An 18,968-nucleotide genomic window follows, 5' to 3' on the forward strand; every position below is an offset into this window, starting at 1 on the left:
CTTGAACAACACTGCCCAAAGATGGAATGCCTGCCTCAGAACCTAGAGGCAGTTAGTTCCCTGTTGTTGGGGACTAACTACCACAAGATGGGCCTGTGATAGAGAGGAGTCTAGTATTGGAGCAACAGTAAAACCAGTTAACGTGGATTCCTACCAACTGTGGAATTCTTTAGTTCTAGGTTGAAGTTAGGAAGCCCTAGTTTGCCACATCAATTTTTGTTGTGGTTCTCTCATTCATAAACTTGAGGGAAATAATTTCTGAAGAATAATGCGATGAGTCACTCTATCTGTAAATGTTTTAGAACCATATTATAAATCCAAGAAGTAATGTTTATTCTGTACCTTTTAATTTCTGCATCTGAAAAACTTCATATTGCAAAGACGACAATTATATAAAAAAATCGTATAATTACTGGAGGGTGAGAAATGTATACATTTTAGAGTTAAGATACTAATGTGTTATTTACAGGATGTTAAGTAATATGAGAAATAATTCGATTTATGCCTCTGTAAAACTTCTACCTCTAAAATTTGTACTTGAATTTATATAAAGTGATGGTATTTCATTTCAAACCATTTAGATTTGATGTATAGCCAACACATACTAGTGTTAACGGTAGTCAGTGCATATTATAGACACTAGCAGTTAATTATGTATTTACTTTGCATATGTTACTTGAATATCTAACAAATATAGTAGATATTGCTCACGCAAATTGAATTTGGTAAGCCAAAAAAACAACAACAAAAAAAGAAAGAAAGAAAGAAAGACAGACAGACCAAACCACCTAGGTATACTTTTAATTTCAAATAGTTCACTAAGCAAGTAAGAGAAAAAATCATAGGCTACAGTTAATTGTATTTTAATTTGCTCTTATCCTTTAATCTTCTGGAATATTGTCCTGCACCTATTCATTTTTAAGCTTTATGAATCTAGGATGAATGAAGATACTTTTAAAAATTCTAACACTATTTACATTGCATTGTTCAAAAAATGAGATTATCAAGGTCAAGCCATTACGGGGAGAACTTTCTTGGTGTCTTAAAATTAACTTGAAAAGAGTTTTTTTTTTTTTTTTGTCTATGCTATTAAATTTAAAAAAAACTTTTGTATCAAATTTCAAAAATTAGAGAAATCACTTCATGCATTCATTTCAACTCAGCAAGTATGCATTGTGCATCTGCTATATACCAGGCATTGTGCTAAGCATTGGGGCTTTGAAGGTGAACAATCTTTGGCTTTTTAGGTTGTTGAGATTAAGAAAGATATGCTTTTAGTCAGACATTTTTCTTTTTGATGGGTAAGCATGTTATAAATGTAAACATATTCATTCTTTGTCTACAATATCAATTATCAAGCCTTCAATTATTTTGGATAACTACTCTCTCATGTCATTTGATATTACCGTGTTTCCCCGAAAATAAGACCGGGTCTTATATTAAGGTTTGCTCCAAAAGACGCATTAGGGCTTATTTCAGGGGGTGTCATCCTGAAAAATCATGCTAGGACTTATTTTCTGGTTAGGTCTTATTTTCGGGGAAACAGTATCTGTATGTGTTTACATGTACTTGATTGATTAGTTTGACTATTAACATATGTAATACATGTTTTTCCCTCCTAGGCACCAAGTATAGATGAAAAAGTAGATCTTCATTTTATTGCATTAGTTCACGTAGATGGGCATCTCTATGAATTAGGTAAGAACTTTTAAAATTTATTCTGGGGAAAGAAATGGGAAAGTCTGTATTTATGATAAACAGAACCAACCATTGATATTTATTGTGCTTATTTAAATTAATCAATTGCCGTATGACATTGAGTGGACATAATGAAAGCTCTCCATTTAAGACATTTTAGTAGAGAAAATAAATTTTTTTTGGTGTTCAAGCAACTTACAATTCAAGAATGTTTGCATCCCACCTTTGCATTTTAGCAAAGCAGGAAAGCAAAAATCATGATAGGAAACTCCTGTAAGTCACTTCAGTCTTTACTAAATTATTGAGTTGGTTATCATCAACATCTGGATAAACCATCTTGATCCTGAAACTAGTTTTAAAACAGTGCAATTTCCATGACTAGTTTTTGTATTCAGTAATGGGTATCATTCGTTTTCAGGCTTTTATATTACATCTGTTTGTTTAAAGGACTTTACAGAAGTCTGTACTTTTGGGCAACAACTTCCTAGGGCATATGTCAAAGTACCCATGATTAATTACTTAGTAATTTGGCCTACACCTGCACTTACTTTGTTAAAAGTTTAATTATAGGTAGACTATTTCATGGACTATCTTGAAGAGATCCTCCTAATTTTAATTGCCTCATTCAGAGAGGAACTTCTTATGATTCTTTCAAAACTGGTATATAGTACTTGTGAGTCCTTTTTGTCCTCCATATGACCTTCTTGGGTTAAAAAAAAAAAGGCCAAATAATGAAACAAAAATGAAGTCCTTTTCAGTATTAGCATACCACTTTCATTTTCCTTACCTTATGTAAAGGCAGAAGAGTTCTGAAAGGACTGACATTGTGACTATAAATGTGGTCCATAAAATTTAAATAGATTTTATGTTTGGAATATGGCAGCAGAATCATACACTTTATTAAAAAGAAATGGCTTTATTAAAGGGCACAAGGAAAGGAAAGAGCATAATATTTATAGAAATGTGCACCCCTGAATGCTGTCTACTATTGTAGAGAGATTTGAGTAGGAATCAAACTGAAATGAAAAGAAATCATTGTTATAGGAGTACATAACAGACCTGCAGAGCACTTTGGAAGATACATGCTTTGCTAATTCCATCTATAAAATCTACATAGAGCTAAAATACAATAGTGTATGGGGATTTCAAGTGTCTGATTGCTGGAAGCTTCATTTCTACTCTGAATTTTTAATAATAAAGAATAACTAGTAGAAGTGGAAATAAAGAGAGTGCTTAGACTTACAAGCATATTCTGTTGACTTCAAGAAAGTAGATGTAGGAAAGGCCAGAGAAACAATAAACATGATCCATAACCAGAGACTATAAAAGTAATAGTGACATTCAGGATGAGAGATTTAGTAATAGAACAAACAACATCAAAAATGTGTTTTTTTTAAAACTCTGATCATTTCAGTGGGAAGCAAAGAGTTGTGTGAAAAACTCGATTTGACTGGTTAGCTAGCAGTAGAAGGAAAGACATTTCAAGGGTAAGCGTCATGTAAGCTTCAAAGAATGGTCCTCTTTTATAGCATGCCAAAATCAACACAAAAGGATTTTTAAATTGGTTTGAAGTAAGAACATCAGAAAAGAAAGGCAGAACTACTGAAATCTTACTTGGTTTAGGTAGTCTTTAGCAAGAATGAGCAATATGGCTAATGGAGAATTAGAGCCTTTTGGGGCTTACATTCTTTAAATGAGTGTCAAGAGTTTCAGAGTTCTAAAGAATAGCCATAGTATTTGAAATGTCAGAGAACAGGGAAAAGTAAAAGACAAATGAAGATGGGCAGTTGCAAGGGAAATTGGCTGTGGATGTGGATTCCTAATACATTTAGAAGGAATGTTGAGGAAGAGGAGTGTTGTGTTAGTGAATAGAAAATAGTGATTAAGAGAACCGCATATGGTTTTAAGAAAAAAATCATTTCTAAGTAACCGTTTGTTTGGTTACTTTTTGCTCATATTTGTCTTTAAAAGTATCTGTTAGGCCAAGTCCATCACTACATATATATATATGTAGATTGTTCAAAAGATTGTTGTTATGTCTTTCAAAGTAAAAGTTATGTTTTATATAATTGCAAGCAAAGTAAATTCTATATTTGGCCTAGTAGGGGACATGTAGTAACTGCTGAAATCATATTTGTTTATTGGTTAAATGATTATATTATGCATGTAACATGGTAAGTAATATTCATGTTGCTCCATTGTCCAATATAAAGACTTAGTTTTCTAAAGAAAAAATTTTATTATGTTTAGAAGCCATGGAATTGTATAAGGGATAGTGTTTTATGGGTTAAACTTGAACTGCCACTTAGAAGACATCTGAAATTATAGATTTAGATATAATATATAGATTATCAATTAACTTTGGGTTAGCATGAGTTTATATAATTCTGGACTTTTTCAGTTTTTCAGAGTAGTTAAAAAGTACTAGTTTATTCAAGATGATTATGATTATGGTAAATTATTTTTGGTGGTCAGTAAAGTAATCCAGTATTATTTGATTATTGCTTTATAATACTGCCTTCGGGGAACACAGTTACCAGGAGTAATATATAAACCTTGTGATGGCTTCCTTTCATTGGTGTAAACATGTCAATCTTACTTAGAAGCCTTCTGATTTAGATTTTAAAGTGAAGAAATAATTTTTTCATATTTCGGAGGGTAAAAACGGGACCGTGACTTTTTGAAAAACTGACTTATTAATTTTGCATATTCTTTTTAGGAAATTAAAGCCAGTATGTATTTCTAATAAATTCTGTTTACGAACATAATTTAGGCTTTTAAACATGGTAGCAAGGTTCTAATAGCTTTTAATGTTAAAAACCATTATAGGTAGCACATTTAAAATATTTGGTTTCTTGATATATTATTTTAAATACATTTTAACTCATGCCTCACTGTGAGAAGGGGAAAGTGGAAGCTGAAAATACATTATCTTGTACAAAGAGCTAAACAGTCAACTGTTGGTCTATTTTTTACAGATGGACGGAAACCATTTCCAATTAACCATGGTGAAACTAGTGATGAAACGTTATTAGAGGTAACAGTAAAACTTGTTGGCCCACTTTAAGTGTTACTGATGTGCTTGTTATCTTTAAAACATCTCTGAAGGTCACTTGTATAACATTTTATCTGTGTTAGGATGCTTCCTTTTCCTTGCTCTCTTGAGAAAACCCAAAAAGAAAAATTTGAACTAGTGTTAAAAACCTACAGCAAAGACGTTTTCAGAGCTTTGTGTGAACAAGTGTCAAATGTGAAAAAGACAACAATAGTACTGAAAGAATTGCTCATCATGTTCCATGTTTCACTGAATCCGAGGTACCATCATTTGTGTCTTGATCCTGATTTTAGAGATTTTTAAATTTATGAACAAATTGTGTGGCTTAGAATCAATGAAATAAGTAAGTGTGAGGTTAAAAGTTTCTTAAGAAAGAGCACTGTATTTAAACTGTTGTTACTTATACTAAGCAGATTAGACCACAAACTGTGCATTCTTCTGGTGTGCCTTAATTTATTTTTCATTTGGAAACAGAAGTCTGCATGTAGTATTAGTATGAATTAGGAAAATGTGGAACATGTACTTATCATTTGTAAGTAAAACACTTGTTTATAAACTGAAAAATTATGCATTTTATTTTTCCTATAGGATGCCATAGAAGTTTGCAAGAAGTTTATGGAACGTGACCCTGATGAATTAAGATTCAATGCAATTGCTCTTTCTGCAGCATAGCTTGTCAGTAATGGAAACACCAAATACTGTATTACTTACAGCATAAATTAAATTTTTGCTGCCATACACTAACTCAAAAATTTTGATATTTTCATTAACTTGACTGATTAAACTTTATGTGAATTAAACTTTGACTTAACCTGTGTTTTATATTATTTTTGCCTCAAAGCTCCTGTTATTTTCTTCCCTTTTCTTCCCAAGGATTTACCTTGTTTAATGACTAGCAATAGCTTTCTTATTCTTTTAAATTTTATAAGATGATTTGTCTTGGATAACACAGACACAATTTCCATCTGCCTAGTATGAATATATGTTACCGTATTTTGCCATGTATAGTGAGCACTTTTTTGCACAAATTTGTGAGAGAAAAATAAGGATGCTCATTATACATGAGTAGTACTAATTCTGTATCTATATAAATGTTTTAAATTATTTTATTTATGCTTATGAGTTAAAAGTATAACTCTAGAAACCAATAGTGATGTCCATATGCAAAATAATACACTGGAATATGATAATTGGTTTTATTGAATTTAAGATGAACTTGCAATGGCCAAGAATTCTTTTCTATGATGTGTAAATATCGTAAATTTGTTACCGGTACATAAAATTTCTTGTAATACCTTGTATCTGTTCTTGTGTTTTGTAATTATTAACATAAAATTTCTTGTACCATAATATGTTAGAAAATAAATACTAAAATTCCTTTATAATACCAAAACAAGTACCTAAATGTAAACAAATAAAAATGTGAATTAAAAAATTGAAAGATTTTTTTTTCCCCGTAAGTTTGAGCCAAAAACATGGGTGCGCATTATACATGGGAGCACATTATACACAGCAAAATACGGTATATCATATATGTTTATTTATTTAGCAAATATTTGTTGAGCATCCACTTGTAATGAGATGGACACTGTTCTAAGTGCTGGAGTTACAGTAGTGAACACTATCAAGTTCTATAGTCGTGGAGCTTATGTTCTTGTGAGAAGAGACAAACACATGAATAGGATACATACCAATGACAGACGCTATGCAGAAAATTAAAGTCAGATTTGTGTTAGAGAGTGACTGAGTGTGTACTTAAGATTTTGTGGTCAGGGAAGGTTTCTATGAGGAGGTAATTTTGAATTTTAGCTCTGAATAGCAAAAAGTAGCCAGTAATAGAAAGTTGGTAGGGAAGAATAGAGGGAATAATTAACTCAGCGTCCCTACAGTGGGAAAATCTCAATGTGTTGTAGGACCAGAAAGAAGGTTCATATGACCAGAGCATAGAAAGTAGTGGAGAAAGTAGCAAGAGGTGAGGTCAGAGAAGGAGGGGCTTAGGAGGGGATACAGGAATACAAGGTAAGGCATTTGGATTTATTACAGGTGTGATGATAAACCGTTGCAGGGTTTTAAGCAAGAGAGTGACCTGATTTGATTTATAATTTTAGAAGATCACTCTGACTACTCTGTGGGTAATATATTGGGGAGAGGACTAAGAAGAGAGGGGAGAGGAGTAAGAAGAGGTAGAGAGACTTGTGAGGAGCCCCGTGGGTTTGCTCAGTGAGAGATGGTGATGGCTAGGTCTTAAAAGTACAGTAGATCCCCCTTATCTGGTATTTTACTTTCTGCGGCTTCAGTTATCCACGGTCAGATGCAATCTGAAAATATTAAATAGAAAATTCCAGAAATAATTCATAAGTTTTAAATTGTGTGCTATTCTAAGTAGCGTGAAAATCTCCCACTGCCCCACTCCGTCCTGCCTGGGACGTGATCCACCCCTTTATCCCATGCGTCCACCCTATATTTACTTGGCCTGTTAGTCACTTGGTAGCCAGCTCAGTTGTCAGATTGATAGTTGTGGTTATGCAGTGCTCATGTTCAAAGCACAAGAGCAGTGATGCTGGCAATTTGGATATACCAGAGAAGCCATAAAGTACGTCCTGTAAGTGAAAAAATATGCATGTATAGGGGAAAAAACAGTATATATAGGGTTTGGTGCTATCCACAGTTTCGGGCATCCACTGGAGTCTTGGAACATATGCCCATGGATAAACAGATAGTATTATAGTAATTTAGGTGGAGGTATGTGAGTGAAGTTTGAAGAAGGAAAGGCTTCAGCTGAGTCTTGATACGTAGAAGGCAGTGGAAAGGTGGAAGGGTATTTATAAAACTCAGTCAAACAGGGTTGTTATGATGGGAATATCGTGTATCTTTTTGTGAGAGTTTGGTTACACAGGTGTATACATTTATCAAAATTCATTGAATTTTTCATTTAAAGTCTACTTCGGTGTATATACATTTTACCTCCACTCCCATCCTCCCCAAAAAATGCAGAGCTGGGTTGGGTTGGAAAGAGTATAGCCCTTAGGAGAGAAACGAGATTGGTCCAGAATGAAGTTCTTATAAAATTGAGTGTAAATGTTTATACAGGATTCACTGAGTTAATGTAGATTCCTGAGGCAGACCTACTAAATCAGAACCTGCATTTTCAATAAGACCCCTGGGTAATTCATATGCATATTAAATTTGGGAAGCACTGGATTAGAAGAAACACTATAATAAGGAAAGTCATTTAGGAAGGTATTTAAATTGAACATGTTTCTATGGTGAAAAGGGCTTAAATGAAGTGATGTCAACAGGGATGAAGAAATAACCTGAAACAATTCTATAAGCATCGTAGCTAATGTTTTTGTGATGCCAATTAACAAAACCTAGTGTTTTTTTATTATTTTGTTACAGTGTGTGCATTTTGTACTCACATCTATTATATATGTATATATTTTAAATTACAGTTGACATACAATATTATATTAGTTTCAGGTGTACAACACTGTGATTAGACATTTATATAACTTATAAAGTGATCACCCTGATAAATCCAGTACCCATCTGATGCCATGCATAGTTATTACTACGGACTATATTCTCCATGCTATACTCTACATCCTATGACTATTTTGTAACTTGCAATGTGTACTTAATCCTCCCTCCCCCCAAATCGCAACGGTCAAAATGTTGTCTGTATCTATGACCTTGTTTCTGTTTTGATTGTTCATTTTTCCTGTTCTCTAGAGTCCACGTATAAGGGAAATCATATGACATTTGTCTTTCTCTGTCTCACTCAGCACAATACCCTCTAGATCCATCCGCGTTGTTGCAGATGGCAGGATGTCATTCTTTTTTATGACTGAGTAATACTCCCTTGTAAATATGTACCTTCTTTTTATCCATTCATCCATTGACGGAGACTCAGGCTGCCTCCATATTTTGGCCATTGTAAGCAATGCTGTAATGAACATGTGGATACACAGGTCCCCTTGAAGTAGCATTTTGGGTTTCTTCTGATAAATACCCTGAAGTGGGATTACTGATTCCTTCTTTGACTTTTGTTATAGCCTTTGATTTAAAGTCTATTTTGTCTGGTACAGGTATTGCTACACCAACTTTTTGTTCTCATTTCCATTTTCATGAAATATTTTTTTCCATCCCTTTACTTTCAGACTGTGTGTGCCTTTTGATTTGAAGTGAGTCTCTTGTAGGCAGCATATGTAAAGGTTTTGTTTTCTTATCCACTCAGCCACCCTATGTTTTTTGGAACATTTAATCCATTTACATTTGAAGTAATTTTTGATAGGTAACGTGGTTATTGCCATTTTATTGTTTATATTTTTTATCTTTTTTTGTTTCTTCTTTTTAAAGAAGTTCCTTTAACATTCATTGTAATACTGGTTTGGTAGTGATGAAATCTGTTAGCTTTTTCTTGTCTGGGAAGCTCTTTATCTATTGTTCGATTCTAAATGATAGGTTTGCTGGGTAGAGTAATCTTGGTTGTAGGTCCATGCTTTTCATCACTTTGAATATTTGCTGCCAGTCCCTTCTGACTTGCAAAGTTTCTGTTGAGTAATCAGCTGACAATCTTACAGAGGCTCCCTTGTAGGTAATTCTCTTGCTGCTTTTAAGATTCTGCCTTTAACCTTTGACATTTTAATTATAATGTGTCTTGGTGTGGGCCTCTTTGGGTTCATCTTGTTTGGGACTCTGCACTTCCTGGGCTTATATGTCTATTTTCTTCACCAGGTTAAGAAAGTTTCAGTCATTATTTCTTCAAATAGGTTTTCAATTCCTTGCTCTGTCTTTTCTCCTTCTGGTACCCCTATGATTTGAATGTTGGTACTCTTAATGTTGTCCCAGAGGCCCTTAAACTATCCTCATCTTTAAAATTATTTTTTTTCTTTTTGCTGTTCTGATTTGGTGTTTTCTGCTACCCCTTCTTCCACAGTGCTGATTTGCTCTTCTGCTTTATCTAATCTACTGTTGATTCCCTCTGACATGTTCTTCATTTCAGCTACTACATTCTTCATTTCTGACTGGTTATCTTTTATGTTTTCTGTCTCCATTTTTATGTTTTCTATCTCTTTGTTGAATTTTTCCCTGAGATCATTGAGCATCCTTATAACCAGTGTTTGAAACTCTGCGTTTGATAGATTGTCTGTCTCCATTTTATTTAGTTCTTTTTCTGGAGCTTTGTTCTGTTCTTTCATTTAGGACATGTTTTTTGTCTCCCCAATTTGGCTACCTTCCTGTGTTTGCTTCTATGTTTTTGGTAGAAATGCTGCATCTCCCAGTCTTGGTAGAGTGGCCTTATGTAGTAGGTGTCCTCTGGGGCCCAGTGGCACAGTCTCCCTGGTCACCTGAGCAAGCTGCTCCAGGTGTGTCTCTTATGTGGGTTCTGTGTGCCTTCCTATTGTAGTTGAGCCTTGGTTGCTGTCTGTGTATCAGTTGGAGGGATTGACCCTCAGGCTGATTGACTGTGAGGACTGGCTATAATTACAATGGAGGAACTATTATGCAAGGGCTGACCCTGCAGAGCAAGATTTGCTTTAGCAGGGCTTTGGTGCCTGCCCAGTCTGCCTTTTGGGTGTGTCTTTGTGGAAGTGGTTGAGTGGTGCTCTGGCGTGGTCTGAATCTGGCCTCTGGGTGTGTTGGTTCTAGGGCCTCTTGGGAAGGGCTCTGTTGCAGGCCAAGGTCAGCTGTGCCTGTTCCCTGCAACAGAGTGCTCTGCAGATGATTGTCTCTTCTGCTGTCCATGGAGGTGCCTGGGAGAAGCTAAGTTGCAAACTGAGGCTGGCTGCTGATAGTGCTGGGTTTGGGGCTGCTTAGCAAGAGGTACTGGGCATGATGAGGCCAAATGCTACTTGTTTGGCGTTTGTGGACCTTTGAGAGATTTTAGGAAAGTCCACAGCATGAGCCAAGACAAGCCATTTGTATGGGAAAGCCATTGGATGCAGCTTGGGTGGGCCTGCAAATAGGGTGGGACAGGGTCTCAGGGAATCACTAGGGTGGAATGAACAGTATTAGCAAGGTTGATGGAGACTTAGACACGGCGGCCGCTTGAGGCAGCACACTGGGAGTGGGGAGCTCTTGTATATTATCTTAAGTAATTTAAATATTTCTAAGCAGTTTTGTACCTTGCTAGATTTCTCTTACTATATAATTTCTTAATAGGTTCTTAATGGCATCTCACTAAGAATTTACATAGTTTCTCAAAGTTTAATATGAAGAATCCTAACCTGGCTGACTGTTAATGGGCAAGAAGGATTTGAAGTTAAACACTTTTTTAAAACATTGAATTAAAGTTAACTTTTAAAAATGCAGATATATTGGGTGAGGGCAATTACAGAACTCAGAGCTTTTACAAAATTGTTGTATGCATTATGAATATAATTTCTAAAAATTTTATGGAACAACATGTAGAATTAGCATTCTTTTGCACACACTTTAGGTGATACTTCCTTGTGGAATATAAAACTTGAAAATTTTCTTCCTTCTTAGGTTATGTCTAGAATTTTACTCCTTGAGCTTTATTTCCTATAATACTTTGTTTAGTCACTTTCATAAAACTTAGCACTTGTAGAAGAGATTAATGATTAATTTTGTATGGAAGCTTATAGAAAGACACGAAGGGTGATCAAATTGTGTGTCATTTTTGATATTTCCATTAATGTCCATAATATATTTGAGGTGAATGGAACTAAAATGAAAACTGAAACTTGAAATGTTTTTGCATGGTGGACTTTTGGAAGTTGACTGAACATCAACTTCACTTTCACCAGATGTAATAGTTTGCTTTAAATTATTGAAACAGAGGAGCATTTATGAACTCCATAATATTGAACCTCTAATATTTTCTGTGTTCATTTGTCACTAAAACATGTTATGTGTATTCTATGGTGAATCAAACTTTAATGTGTCTTAAGTGAAAACCATCTTAATTCTGTATAAAAATTGTTTAAACAAAGAAATCTGATTTGTGTATAGGGTTTGTTAAGTAAGCTTTATAATTGAGCTGTGTATAATATACAACCTGCTTATTTCATTTAATGAGAGCAATATAATTTAAGAGAGATTTTCAGCTATTAATGTTTGCTAATAATATAGCTTTCAAAACAAGCATCTATAAATGTAAGATTCTGTATTGGTGCTTGTAAGAAAAGTGCAAAATGGCGTATTTTCATCACTTTTTAAACTTTCCATAGAAATTTATTTCCTTTAGGGAAAGCATACACACACACACACACACACACACACACACACACACACACACATATATACACACATACACACACGTATATGTACATTTGTATATATTTGTATGTGTGTGTAAAATATGCTTTACCTGGGAACTAACATATGTGTATGTATGTATACATACACAGAGGGTGCCAAAAAAATGTATACACATTTTAAGAAAGGAAAAAAACTGCATTAAAATTGTAATACAATGAATAATGCTAGCATTCATTTGATTAACACCATCTTTTGAGCAAACGTCATACTACACATTAATATTGTAATTCAGTTAAACTTTGAAAAGTAACACATAGATAACATCTCTTAAAATGTGTACATTTTTTTGGCATCCCTGGTATATGTTCATATGTACATGTATATATTTGTACACACACATGCTCACACACTTTCATACTTTGAAAAGGCAAATAACTTTGGTCAAAATTTTCTGTATAGTATTTAAATCCTTGACTGAAAAAGTAAATCTACTTTGAAAAGTGTGTAATTGTAAATGGTTTTTAGAGCTAATTTAGATGGCTTTATACACACATATATAAAGTTTAATAGTTAATGTTTTTAGCTTGTAAGATTCTGTGGTAAGATACTAAAATGAAGTTCCTTGTGCTCTCAAAAAAATTACTGCCAAAATCAAGTATAGAATACACTGAGTTTTCAGATGGCAGAAATTAAGTTTTATTTCTTTTCCTTCTTTTGATTTCAAAAATTTGACCTTTTAAGTGCATAAACTATTGTGATGTAGAACATTCAGTGTCATGGAGGCGATACATTTTTTTGGTGTCGATGTCAGTTGATCACACCACTCCACCATACCTTAGTTTCTTGTACTTATTCTGCTTTTGAATAAAAGTTATTCTAAATCTTTCTCTTGACTTCTTTGTTTAGGACAGTGAACCTGTCTGTTGCTTACATCTACTTGATAGGTGAGAGTCCCCAGTATGATATTTCCACAATCCACTCTTAGATATTATATGGGAAGTTATGTAAATAATAAAGGCTATATATCATGAGCATTACCTTATTGTCTAATTGATAAGGTGGTTGGGAATCCTTCGTTGAGAGGCATTTAATTTACTTTGCCTATATTGAAAGCTACTTTGCAAAATGGATTCTTTAAAATAATTTTAAAAGCTTAAAATTATATAATAAAGGTTTTTAAATATATAAGACAGACACGAGTATAAATTGAATTATTTAAAATAAAAATCCATGTGGTCACAAATCCCAAATGATATGAATGATACATTTTAGTTGATTCAAAACTATGCCCTTTATCAACATGTAAACATAGTTGGTATTTAATAAGTTATGTCCAATACTGCATCCTTTAAGAGCTAAAGGGTCAGATCTCTGTGTCCTGCACAAGTTATGTGACAACAAGATGAAAACAAATTGCTTGAGGGTTTATTTGTATCATAAACATGAAAGACTGTAAGCACATGCAAAGGTCGTAAATTAGACTAGTCTTAAAAAATGTTGTAAAACCTGTCTGCTGAGAAGTTGCATTGGCTACTGAGCCTCTCCTACATGTGGTAGAAGATGACAAAAGATTGCGTTTGAATTTTCCTTTAGGGCTAAGCAGTAGGAAGTTATTTTTCTTTATTCTGCCCTGAATACTAAGTATTTGAAGCCAGGAATTCCTCCCATCCTCTACCACCACTATAGGTCAGTGTACACATTTGGTAGTAGTATACCCAGTTAGTGGGAATGTAACATTTTTTTCATATGTTTTACCACTGAGACCAAAGCATGATATTTCCTGGTCTGGGCATAATTTAAAAGATACATTCTTTTGATAAATTGATTTGTTTTATAAACAAAATGCAAATGCCTAAAATATTTCTTTAATGTGATAAAATGGTTGCTCTTATAGCCATTTTCTGGTATGGCTTAATAACCAGGTACATATGAAGTATTCAAGATAAGATCACAATTATACTGATTTTAAGAACTTCAGAAAATATGGCTTATGGACAAAATAAACACAGAAAGAATGTTTACAGCCAACTGTTCACCTTTTTTACCTTGCTCTTTTCCATTTACAGAAGACAAAGAGTATGTACCTTAATTGCTACAAGTATTCCAGAGAAGGCTTCTAGTTTTTCAGGGGTAGGAGCCATCAATTGTTTCCTAATTGTGCATGGAATGCCTGGAGAAAGTCATGTTTTTAGCTAAATTAATAAAGCAAAGGAGAGAGAAATGTTTAGGCCAATTCATATCTCTCTGATATTAATTCTATAGTTGATAGCGATGTAGTATTAGGAATTTGTTGAGCAACTAACCTGGTTTTGAAATGGAGTTCAGTTGTTCTCAAACTTTTTGGTTTCAGGAGCCCCTTAACATTCTTAAAAATTGAGGAACCCAGAGAACTTTTATAGGGGTTATATTTCTTGATCTGTAGGTAGTAGAGATTAAAACAAAATTTTAAAATATTTGACTTATTTAATATACCAATAATGACCTATCAGAAAGAGAAATTGAGAAAATCTCATTAACAACTGCATCTATCTATCTATCCATCTACCTATCATATATATATAAGTTTAACCAAGAAGGAAAAAAGCTGTACTTGGAAAACTATAAGACACTGAAGAAAATAATTAAAGAAGATATAAATAAATGGAAGCATATATCGTGTTCATGGATAGGAAGAATTAACATTGTTCAAATATCCATACTACCCAAAGCAATCTATAGATTTAATGCAATCCCTATCAAAATACCAATGGCGTTTTTCACAGAACTAGAACAAATAGTCCTAAAATTTATATGGAACCACAAAAGACCCTAAATAACCACAACAATCTTGAGAAAGAAAAACAAAGTTGGAGGTATTACTCTACCTGATAACAAACTATACTACAAGGTTATAGTAATCAAAACAGCATGGTACTGGCATAAAAATAGACACATAAATCAATGGAACAGAATAGAGAGCTCAGAAATAAACCCACAGATATGTGGTCATGTAATCTATGCAAAGGAGCCAAGAATATACAGTGGAGTAAAGACAATAAGTGGTGTTGGGAAAACTGCACAAATACATGCAAAAAATGAAACTGGACCACCTTCTTACACCATATATAAGAATAAACTCAAAATGGGTTAAAGACTTAAATGTAAGACCCAAAACCATAAAAAAATCCTAGAAGAAAACATAGGCAGTAAAATCTCTGACATTGCTCTTAGTAACGTATTTTTCTGATACATCTCCTTGGGTAAGAGAAACAAAAGAAAAAATAAACATTTGGGACTACATCAAACTAAAACATTTTCGCACAGCAAAGGAAACCTCCAACAAAATGAAAAGAAAGCTTACTGAATGGGAGAAGATATTTGCCAATGATGCATCTGATAAGAGGTTAATATCCAAAATTTATAAAGAACTCATGCAACTCAACACCAAAAAAAATAATCCAATTAAAAAATGGGCAGAGGACCTGAATAGACATTTCTGCAAAGAGGACATAGACATGGTCAATAAACACATGAAAAGAGGTTCAACGTCAGTAATCATCAGAAAAATACAAATTAAAACCACCTTGAGATATCACCTCACACCTGTCAGGATGACTATCATTAATAAACCGACAAGTGTTGGTGAGGATATGGAGAAAAGGGAACCTTCATACATTGTTGGTGGGATTGCAAATTGGTGCAGCCATTATAGAAAACAATTTGGAGGTTCCTCAAAAAATTAAAAATAGAATTACCTTATGACCCAGCAATTTCATTTCTGGATATTTATCTGAAGAAATCCAAAACACTAATTTAAAAACATATACACACCCCTATGTTCATTGTTGCACTATTTACAATAGCCAAGATATGGAGCAACCCAAGTGCCCGTAAGTAGACGCTTGGATAAAGAAGATGTGGTACATATGCACAATGGAGTATTACTCAGCCATAAAAGAGAATGAAATCTTACCATTTGTGACAACATGGATGGACCTAGACAGTATTATACTAAGTGAAAAAAGCCATGCTGAGAAAGACAAATACCATATGATCTCACTTATATGTGGAAACAAAATAAATAAACAGATACATAGAACAAACTGATGGTTGTCAGAGGGGTGGATTGAGGAGCTGGGTTAACAAGGTGAACGGATTAAGAAATACAAATTGGTAGTTACAAAATAGTCAGGGGATGTAAAGTACAGCAGAGAGAATGTAGTCAGTAATAATGTTGCAACATTATTGTGCCAGGTGGGTACTAGAGTAATCGGGATTATTGCATAAATTATATAAATGTCTAACCCTATGCTGTACACCTGAAACTAGTATAAAATAATATTGAATGTCAAGTGTAACTGGAAAAAATAAATAATTAAAAACCAAAAAATATAATGCATAAAATATAGCATAAAATATAGTGGTTCTACAAAAAAACTAAAACAAAAAACACCAAACAACAACAAAAAAAAACCCCAAAAACATTAGGACCTCTAAGAATTAGCTAAATGTCATTGGTTCCTGAACAGATCTCAGACTTTGGTTTTTGACATGGTTTGATTCTTGACTCTGATTCTGAGTGGTCTTGGGCAAAAAATTAACACTTCAAATACAAGTACTCTTATGCAGGTTATTTTGGTGAGAATTGTAAGTGTAGTACATAAAAGCCAGCATGAAAAATTGGTATCCGTTATTATCACAATCACCCCAAGAGTGCAATAAGCTATACTGAACATAATTTGAAAGTTTGTTTCATGAATCATCAGATTCACCTAATTTTCTAAAGAATTTAAATAAGAAGATGGAATGAATAGATTACATTTCACTTTCATGCACAAGGGAACTGTGCATATTTTTTCGTTAACTCAGAAATGGTTTAACTTCAAAAAAATCTGAGAATAGCTGACATTAGCAGACATGCAATTTAGCAAGGATGATTGGAATTTTGGTCTTTCCTGTAATAATACTATACTGAAGCATACTGTTCATTAGGAAAATATTTTTATCTGAATCTTTTACTCTTGGGGGCCAAGAATGTTGTTTTTCTTTTTGATAGTTACGTTTACAAAATCTGAATCACCCTGAACGATTATTTCAACATTTCAACTTACTATTTCTATTTGTGTTTCGTTTATAGCTATTTGAATTTTGATGAGTTTCAATACAGTGCTAGCATGACAAAACAAGGTCAGGTAAATTCAATGTATGGTTATGGTATAAACCTATTTTAACTTTTTTTACAACTGCTATGAAGAAAATTAGGATACACAACATTTCCACTTTTTAAAAAATTAGTTTCAGGTGTACAAAACAATGTAATAACTACACATTTCACCACTCACAAAGTGATAACCTCCCTCCGCCAATCTATTGCCCCTCTGACATCGTACATAGCGATTACAGTTCCACTGACTCTATTCCCTGTGCTTTACTCCATATCCCGTGCCTACATATATATATATATATATATATATATATATATATATATATATATATATATATAAAATTATAGTTGACATTCAATATTATTCAGCTTCAGCTTCAGGTATACAGTGCAGTGGTCAGGCATCTACACAGTCCATGAAGTGGTCTCCCTAATAAGACATGTGCCCATCTGACACCCTACCAACATTTCCACTTTTTACAGTTGGACTTCCTATGCTGAGAATGGACCTCTGAGCTCTGGAAATCTGGAGGCAACTGATCAGTGCTCATGCCTGGGTATGTGTGGGCTGGCTGGGTGCCAGGGACGGAGTCGGCAGCACAGAGGGGGTAGCTCCTTGACTGCTTCTATAGTGTTGTTTTGAAGGCACTAAACATAATGTCTCCATTTGGCTTGCTTCAGGAACACAAGCAGATGGAAGAGAGGTCAGAAGGAGGTTAGGAAGTAAATACTGCAGTTGAGATAAAAATAAGGCCATTTTGCAGAGTATGCCCAGGCATATTTAACCTGAACTTCTATTGTCAGTTGTCACAATATTACAAATATTTAGCCGTCTCTTATCAATTTTGTGATCATTGTTGATCTCTTGTACTGACAGAACATGCCTGGGTGGTAGAAGATACTAAGATAGCATAAGGCATGTTATAGTTTGAAAAATGCTTTCCCCATGCCAGGTGGTAAGGGCATGGGAGATGCCAACCGAGCTATTCAAAGTCAGTTTCAGTTTTGTTTTGTGGACTCTGTGTTGTTAAGATCTTGCTGGATTTTGCTTTGAAAAATTATTTTCTCATTTTATTTTTTCTAAATCTTGTAATTGTCTGTGACTACTACTTCCATAATGTGACTACTTTTAAGAGCTTAAAGAATTATAAGCCCAGGGCTCCTTTCAAAGGGACCAAACTAGAAATGGATGTTTATGGTGGGTGTCACGTTGATTTATGGCCACTCTTCTAATATTAGATCTATTTAACAGACATGATAGTAAACATAGAGCATACTAATATCTGATTTTGAAAAATTTGGTTTTGCATAAGAAGAGTTTTATTTTCTCCTACTATGTAGGCTGACTATCTCAAGATACTCAGAGCAGATCTAAAAATTAAAAGCTGATCTGAAAATTAATAACTCCTGCTCTTTCAATTTAGCATCCAGTATCCTTTTTTTTCTGATCACTAGGGCTTACTCTTTGGCAACACCTTTTTCTGGCATGAAATAGTACTGTAAAGATTTTTCTTTGTACAGATTGAAATGAAAGATTAATTTTATATTGCAAGTCTTTTGAAAATGTTATGAAATTTCTACAAGTCATTAGAAAATCAAAAATAATCTTGTGTATCTAAAATTTGAATTAAACTTAAAATATTCTTAGCATTTTATTGAGTATATATTTGTGTTTGATTTTTCTGGGAGCAGCATTTGTGTATTTTTGTATTTCTGCTAGCTAGCATAGGGCTTTGGAAATTCAGCAAACATTTGTTGCTCAATAAATATTTGTTGATTAGTTAATTTCCCCCATGTTAGTGTTTTAGCTATTCCAGTCATGAATTTTTACACAGATAGAAATTT

General features: G+C 33.9%; 1 protein-coding gene across 1 annotated transcript in view; it reads left to right on the plus strand.

The window, feature by feature from the left end:
• Positions 1-12,873, plus strand: part of UCHL3 (ubiquitin C-terminal hydrolase L3) — a 53,131-nt gene extending 40,258 nt beyond the window's left edge. The window contains exons 7-9 of the mRNA XM_019738157.2: positions 1,623-1,698; positions 4,677-4,735; positions 5,342-12,873. Of these exons, the coding sequence (XP_019593716.1) occupies positions 1,623-1,698; positions 4,677-4,735; positions 5,342-5,425 (219 nt within the window). The 3' untranslated portion in view covers positions 5,426-12,873. The remainder of the gene's footprint in view (positions 1-1,622; positions 1,699-4,676; positions 4,736-5,341) is intronic.
• The last annotated feature ends 6,095 nt before the right edge of the window (positions 12,874-18,968 follow it).

Source organism: Rhinolophus sinicus, linkage group LG04 (assembly GCF_036562045.2).
Source record: "Rhinolophus sinicus isolate RSC01 linkage group LG04, ASM3656204v1, whole genome shotgun sequence".
Classification (NCBI taxonomy): domain Eukaryota; kingdom Metazoa; phylum Chordata; class Mammalia; order Chiroptera; family Rhinolophidae; genus Rhinolophus; species Rhinolophus sinicus.